At 29.9% G+C, this 8,363-nt stretch overlaps 1 protein-coding gene across 1 annotated transcript; it reads right to left on the reverse strand.

Annotated features, from left to right (window-relative positions):
- Positions 1 to 2,522: 2,522 nt before the first annotated feature.
- Positions 2,523 to 7,516, reverse strand: LOC109803939 (NAD(P)-binding Rossmann-fold superfamily protein). The gene is made up of 10 exons (XM_020365636.3): positions 7,368 to 7,516; positions 7,215 to 7,276; positions 6,190 to 6,309; positions 6,006 to 6,105; positions 5,729 to 5,809; positions 5,426 to 5,475; positions 5,176 to 5,326; positions 5,040 to 5,096; positions 3,576 to 3,697; positions 2,523 to 2,943 (listed from the first exon to the last, which is right to left on the reverse strand). Exons 1-10 carry the CDS (start codon positions 7,380 to 7,382, stop codon positions 2,736 to 2,738), a joined length of 966 nt encoding a protein of 321 aa, XP_020221225.1. The 5' UTR covers positions 7,383 to 7,516; the 3' UTR covers positions 2,523 to 2,735.
- Positions 7,517 to 8,363: the final 847 nt, after the last annotated feature.

The following is an 8,363-nucleotide window of genomic DNA, read 5'->3' on the forward strand; positions in this document are numbered from 1 at the left end:
GAAAGAGATCTCATCTTTATCAAATTGTTCACTACTACAACGAAGCATGGTTGTTTAACAGCTTGACTGAAGTTCAGTTTGTTCATATGCCATGTGCAAATGTGCTAATGCAAACTATTCGCCCAAAAAGATGTGCTTATGCTTACAGGCTATTGTGGTTACTTCAACATTTTTTTTATCTATAAAAATATATTCATTATATTACAAAGATGACGACAAGAAATAAACTTAGGTCTTCACTTATTTATTTTAACTTCTTCCCTTTCAAGTTTCAACCATTAGATTGGTCTACTAAACTAGTCCTAGTAGTTGTCGTTACTTCACATATATATAACTTTGTTTCATAGACATAAATGACAATTTCTAGGAAAAGAGCATTCACTTATCTTAATTTTTACTCTTTTTACAAATAGATATTATATATTTTAATTTTATTCTAATCAATCTTTAAATTTTATTAATTTGTAAATAAATATCATGAACTTTAATTTTTTCCAATTAATTCTTAAACTTTACTTCTTTTGTAAATAAACATATTCAACTTTAATTTCATTTTAATTGATATTTACCATTTACCATTTTTAAAACATTGCTTTTATCAATTTGATTTTTGTATTTAATTATTTAATGTCAATCATTCATTATTTTTTTTCTTCTTTTATCACAATTATTTTTAAAACATGAATTTATAAAAACAATAAGAAAAATAAAAGAATAATAAAAAATAGTAAAAGAAATCTGTTTTATTTTTTAATTCTAAATTTTATGATTTAATATATAGAAAAGTGATATATAAAAATAAAACTAATAAAGTGTAATTTAAAATAAATAGTTTAATTAATCTCAATATAATATAAAAGTTGACTATATAAATAATAAGGGATACATTTTAAAAATTAATTAAAATTAAATTCAAGGTATTTATTTGTAAAAATAAAAATTTAAGAATCGATTATAATACAATTAAAATTTATAGTGTTTATTTGTCATTAGGCTAAAATTTAAAATAAAATAAAATTTTATAATATCTATTTGTAAAATAGGTAAAGTTTATTGCGTCTAAGTATTTTTTTTTCCCTAATTTTTAACACTATTTAATTCGGACAACGTACTGATTGGTCAACGGAGATGTTAATTATTGATTTACATTATTTCTCACATCATTAATAATTGATTAGCATCTTCACTCAATACATAATCATCACTAATATTATTCACGGTTTTTATAAACTGTTTTCCAACATAAAATTAGCTTAAAAAAATTCACTTCAATGACTTCCAAACAACAATAATATTTACACATTATAAAAAATTACATTTATACTTCTCCAAACATTCTTTACCAATTGATATAATTGTACTTTTGATAGATAGTCCCCGTAATGGCCACCTGTGTATAACAACGTGCATTTCCAATCCAAAACATTTTTTTTTTCTTTTTGTGAGTTGGATTGGTCAGTGATACCAATTGACAGAACTTTCCCTTTACTTGTATAAAATTCAATAATTATATAGACACGTTTTATTATACTATGTTAGCATTATTTTTAAAGAAGTGAACCACAATTCATCACGTTATTTCTATTACTAGGGTAAACGGCACGATGTATATAAAAAGTGGAAAGCATCCCAAATTAAAATAGTCGCACACAAATATCTAGGGTACGGACCTAATAATGTGCAAATATTAATATTAAAAAATTATAAAAAGTGATTTTTTTAAAAAAAATTAAATATATTTTGTCCCTAAAATTTATAATAAATTTTTTTATTTTTATCCTTCAAATTTAAAATTATTATCTTTAATTCTTGAAATTTTAAAATATATTATTTTAGTCTCTTAGATTACTAATAATATATATGAAAATGAAAAATTAAAATGGTTAAATAATATTAATTGAATTTAATGTGATATTTTTACTAATTGGAACACTAGTAGGTAGATTATATGCAATAATATTGATAACTTTTTTAACAAAATTTGAATATAAGAACTAAAATAAGATTTTTTGAAATTACACAGACTAAAAATAATGATTTAAGATTTGAGAGATCAAAAACAATGTTAACCCTAAATTTAAGGAATAAAAACATATTTAAGTCTTTTTAAAATTATCTTTTAAGAGACATATAGTAGTTGTCTCTTAAAAAAATCCAAATAACCATGATAACAAAAAGCATACATAACTAAGGAACAACTTTCACCTGATTTTGTTAAATTAAATTTAATTTAATTTTTTTATTATAAGATGGTATTAGAATCACCCTAGACTTATATAAAGAGGGACATCCACTATTTATACATACACATCAAACCTAATAGTATTGAGTGTGAGAGAGTATATTTAAAAATAATCCAAGTCCAACATTGAACATTGACTAGATACAAGACTAATAAAGAATAAGTGGAAGGCCGGTAACTTTCATCTTACAAGTCAATTTCGCAACTAAATATAAGATCAACAAACAATATATAAATGAGAGATAATTCTTACCTTACAAACCAATTTTATAAATTTGAATTGAGGTCAAACCCATAATCTATAATAATTATTTCTAGTCAGTTATAAAAGTTAGTACAATTCAAATGTTTGATTTGGTTGGAAAAATAAGCCATAGATGATTGCTGAAAATAATCTATACTATTACAAACTTTAGAAAAGTTATATTGATGCACAACTGGGTTTTATGATTAATTGCAAGTTGCAACTTAATGCGAGGGTAAAAGTACAATATTAGACAAAAGAAGCCATGGAATTAAGACTATCAACAATAGAGTCGATCAAAGCATGAGAATCTCTAGTACAAGCAAATGTAAGGTGCTTCGGAGCTTCAGCTCTATCAAAATAAAATGCACCTGATACCAGTTTCTCCTTTGGTTGTAGTGTCAACCAGATAACTGTGTCTGCACCTTCTTCACTTGTTCTAAGCTTCCCCGAAAACCTGTAAATAATTCAATCAATATAGAATTATTCCAATGGTGCCAAAGCCAAACAATAATTAACTTTCTTTTCTTTGTTGACCATAAATTATTTCAAGAACTAGTTATACTTGAAACTTGAGCTATTAGGTGCAAGCTGCAAGCTATTTGAACTTAAAAATTAAGATGTGATACAAGTCCACTTTAACTTGTGCTGAAATTTAATTTAATTATAAGGGATAAAGGGTGGCAAGAATCAAGTTCCTATGCTTTATTTTTGTTCTGCCACAGGTATCCTCCAGCCTACTAAACTAGATACTAATCCCGCTTGCAATATTGTGACTATCGCTAGCCTAACAAGTTTTCGCACATGGTGGAATCGAACATAGATTCCCCACTAAATAGATCGTTCCCATAACATAGGCATGTTTGATTTTGCTTAACTTGGGGACAAAATATTTTTAAGTTCTCTATGAGGAAGATGTCAGTAAAAAATTATTATTTTCCCCAAATAAGTTAATTCAAACAAGCATGAACATTAGATGCTTTGTATTTTGTCAAAGAATAACTCTGTCCTTGAATGGTTTTTATGCACAATTTTTTATAGTAATAATCGATATATTTCATGGATAATACAAGGACAAATAATGCTTACGATTCAGAGAAGCTTGGCAAACTCTTTGCAACCCCAGGAGTCTCAGCCCAACCAGGGTGCATTGAGTAAAATCCTATCCCTTTGTTCTTATATGTCTCGGCCCACTTTTCTGTTAGTGCAACCTGGCATATCAGATATATCGTAATGTTACATGAATTGACACATGAAAAAATTAAAAATTAAAAACACTCAACTAATCTCTTTTAAATGCCTCCTAGATACTATAAAGAAAATAACGATTGTAAAATATATGAAATGCATAGATATGATCAAACAAAATTTTAAAACTATTACTCATTTACACTAAATATCACATAGAACTACTACTGCTTGTTTTCTGTTCAAAAAGGATTTGATGATTATAGTCCACTCTAATATAAAATTTTTGCACTACAGACAAGTAAAACATATGGTATCACAAGCGAAAATTTTCAAAAGCTTTAAAAGAAAATGTTGAACCTTCGTTACTATAATGTTGCAACACTTGCTAGCTAGAGAGTATTAAATTGGAAATAGATCAAATTTACACTATATAAATCACTATTATACACATCTAATTGGTTAAAGGTGAAGCTTTAAATTTCTAAATAGAATCAAGTTTTGAAAACTACGAACTTGATATAGTATTAGTAGTTAGTTATCTCACTATCTGATGGACAGGAGCAACAAGTTATACATATTTGAACAGTTGGGATTGTTGGGATTCATCCCAAGTCCCACATCGGTAAAATGAAGGAACATTGGCTAGTTTATAAGTGTCCACCATTCCACATAGTATGAGGCCTTTTGGGAAGGAGCCCAAAAACAAAACCGTGCGGGCTTGGGCCCAAAGCGGACAATATCATACTATGGTGGAGGAACGGGTGGACTAGCGGGCCCAACAAGTGGTATCAGAGCCAACGGTTCGTCTGGGTTTGATGCGGGAAGACCCTCAGTGTTGTGCCTCGCGATGGAGATTCGAACTTGGTGCCTTGTGTCGAAAGTCTTCCTGATATTGTGGTGTTCAGGCGGCGTGTCCCGTAGAGTTAACGGCGGTACAAGATGGTGACGGATTATCGCTTGAGGGGAGGAGATCACGAACGAGACATGTGGTCCTTGGTCTGAGGCCTTTTGGGAAGGAGCCCAAAAACAAAACCGTGCGGGCTTGGGCCCAAAGCGGACAATATCATACTATGGTGGAGGAACGGGTGGACTAGCGGGCCCAACAGGGATGTTATATAGTGAAACACAGGTCTTACCGCCACTGTTAATTACAATAAATACAAAGAATTGACATAGCAAACAATCAATAGTTTTAGGAAATAATTAGTCATCATTTAACCGTTAGCCCTCCCTCTAAAACCTTCAATTCCTAACTGCTGCCTGTTCATTTCAACATTGGTGCTAAGATACTTTACACAATTTAAAGTTAGTTGTAAAACAAGAAAAATAGTGTGCTCAAATCTAGTCATTAACTTAACTGACCTGAACACGCTTGTTTCGAGCATACTGTTCAACTCCATTAAAGTTGCTCTCAGAATACTGTGTACAGACAACCAAATAAATTATGCCAAAATCCTATAAATGATTGAATAAGCTGACAACATCACAACTCAGTTACCTGTAGATCTTTGGTCAAGGGAGAAGTATACATTCCACCAGAAGATACTGTTATGACACGTGCATCAGGGGAAGCTTTTTCCAGTAATGGTACCATTAATTCTGTCATGGTGTAAGTGCCCAACACATTTACAGCAAAGTTCAACTCAAGCCTGGACTTTGACGCATTACATTAAAAGACACCAGATCAATTCAGGTTATAGGTAGAATTTGCAAATTGTTTATTTCCATATGAAACAAAAATGACTCACCCTTCTGATGTGGTAACTCGATTTTGCTCAAGTAAGCCACCATTGTTAACCTTGATGCAAGAAATTATGCCATATTAGATTTTAGTCAAGAACATAACGTGGCTACTTATAAAATTGCCATGTCAGCAGTTATATTTTTATTGAACAAGATATAATATTAGTTGTAAATCGTAAAATTTCTTGAAATAGAACAGTATCCATCAGCAGCCCACATATATCCGATGAAGTTTCCATGGTAAAGCTAACTACAATACAACCACGTTGGGAAGTATAAATTTTCTTGAAATACAATTGAGAATTTACCAACACATGAACTGGCACATTCTTTTCAGAAAACCTGGAAGCAAATGACTTGATTTCATTGACAGAAGAAAGGTCACAAATCTGCAAGATAAATTAGCTAGTCATATAAAAGCATAATGGCAATTACAATTTCCAAATGATTTCAGCTTATCCACTAAATTGTGTAAAGTGCCATAACAAAGCACAATGCTTTAAATTAGGAAATTTTAATGCTTTTGATTATGAAAATTCAAAAAATGGATTAGTGGATTGAAATACAAGGAAAAAAGGGTAATACCTCCAAATATACATTCAGATTGCCAGTTTTAGTTCGAATATCAGAAAGAGCAGCCTCTCCTTTCTCCTTGTTACGACATACAAGATAGACAGTTGCACCTCTGGTGAAAATTATTAACCATATCACCAAACTAAAAACTTAAAATGCAAAATTCCAAAAACAAACATAGGAGAAAGATTGAAACCGGTTTGCAAGACCCTCAGCTGTTGCATAGCCAATTCCAGAGTTAGCTCCAGTAACAATGCAATTCTTCCCTGGTATTCGAATTTCCATGTCCTCTGGTTTGAATTTCTTAGAATGATCACTACAAAAAAAAAAAAAAAAAAAAATGATTCATATGTCAGCTAAGAAGTAAGAACACAATGAGGCCAAATAACAACAGCACTAACAAAATGCTACCAGTTTTCTATCGTTATACTTTTCAACAGACTCAATAAATAGTAGCCAATTTTCATCTCCACTCTCTAGTCTCAATTCCAACTCTTTTTTATGTTTTCCAATTATGAAATATATCTCAAAACCAGGGTCGGTGACTCTGACTTCTTTCATCTATCCAATCCCATAAGTTCCTCGATAGTTTCAAAATAAACAAACATAAAAACAGTCAAATGTGCTTTAGCTTGTAGGTCTCTCAAGACTTACTCAAAACTGGTTTTAGTCCCTACATTTTAAAAATGGTGGTTTTGGTCCTCTTATTTTTAAACATGGTGGATTTCATTCCTGATTGAGTCAAAATGAAGACCAAGGTCAGAGACAAAATCCACCCCATTTTACAAATACGAGGAATAAAGCCTTCAACTTTAAAAATTGAGACTCAAAATCAATTCTAATCAAATCTCAAGGGACCTAAAACACATTTTACCCTAAACAAAATGATCACAATCACAATTCAAGTGAAAATTGATTACTTCAATAATATATATAAAAAAAAAAATCATCACGGATAAATCAATCAAACAAATAAAACCCAATTTGCTTTACTAAAAGAATAAAAAACAACTTTGACTTTATTTGCAATTATCTATATCTACAGAATCAATGTAGTTGAGCCAAGCCACGAAGTTATTAATAACAAGAGTTACTTAGAAGAGCAACCATAGCAAAATCATCATCGTGATAATATTAATAATAATAATAATAATAATAATAATAATAATAATAATAATAATAATAAAAACAAGAGAAAAATAAATGAGAAAATGAACTCACAGGAAACCAGCTTTGGTGAAATTAAGGTAGCCAAAAACACCAAAAGCCGTTTTTCTCCATGTCTGTTTCAACAGAAAACGTTTAATGTTAAAGCACCAAAAACAACAGAAGCAAGTGAAAGAGAAAGAATGGTGATGAAATTGAGAAATTAACCTTGAGAAGGAACATAGCGAATAGCGAATGGAGCAATGGATAAGTGAAGATGAAGCTGAAGTTGGTGTTGCAATTTTGCACTATTCATTAGCCAAGTCGTTATGGATTCTTGGGTTTAAGAAAGCAACGACACGTGGCACGATCCCCACCACTACTTCCTTGCTATATTTCCATGGGATGTTTTGCTTTTTCCTACTTTTTAATTACTTTCTTTTTTGGAAAAAAAAAATTACCTGACCTGAGTTGATTAAAATAGACTCAAAATTATAAAAACCGAAAAATTGATAAGACCAAAAAGAAATGGATAAAACAAAATTAATTTTATTTTATATGAATTAAATAAGTATCTAAGCATCCAAATCAAGTTTTTCTCCACAAAATACAATTCTATTTCAATGACTCCACAAAGTTCACATTATTGCATACTCACTTGATAACACTTTCTTTATTATTATTTGAAATTTATTAGAAATTATAAATTTTGTAGATCTTATATATTGATTAATTTAATGAATATTTATCTTTATTCATCAACAAGATCACTAAAATTTGTGATTTTCAATCAATAGAATATTATAAAGAAAATATATAGGAGTGTTAGTATTTTTAAAAAATAAAACCTACAATGAATATACTAGTGACTAACCAAAAAAACATATTATTATTCCATTTTATTTGATATTTAATATTTTGACACAAGGAGAAGGGAAGGAGGTGTGTAGAAAACTAAAAGGAGGAGGGAAGGAGGTGTATGGAAAAGAAGAAAAAAGTGTTAAATTAAATGTTGCGAGTGTAAAATTAAAAATTAAAAAAAAAAAATTAAGAATATTTTATGAATTTTTTTTTAAAAAAAGGAGGTATACTTATATAAAAAATAAATAAATAAAAAGAGGAGGTTTATATATCACGAGTCTAATCTAAAAGTCATGATGGATCATTAGTAATGCGTTTGGGCTTAGATGGGGTCGGTCCACTTAGTTGCTATCATTACCCATG

The sequence above is a fragment of the Cajanus cajan genome, chromosome 1 (assembly GCF_000230855.2).
Source record: "Cajanus cajan strain Asha chromosome 1, NIPB_CcT2T_4, whole genome shotgun sequence".
NCBI classification, from domain to species: domain Eukaryota; kingdom Viridiplantae; phylum Streptophyta; class Magnoliopsida; order Fabales; family Fabaceae; genus Cajanus; species Cajanus cajan.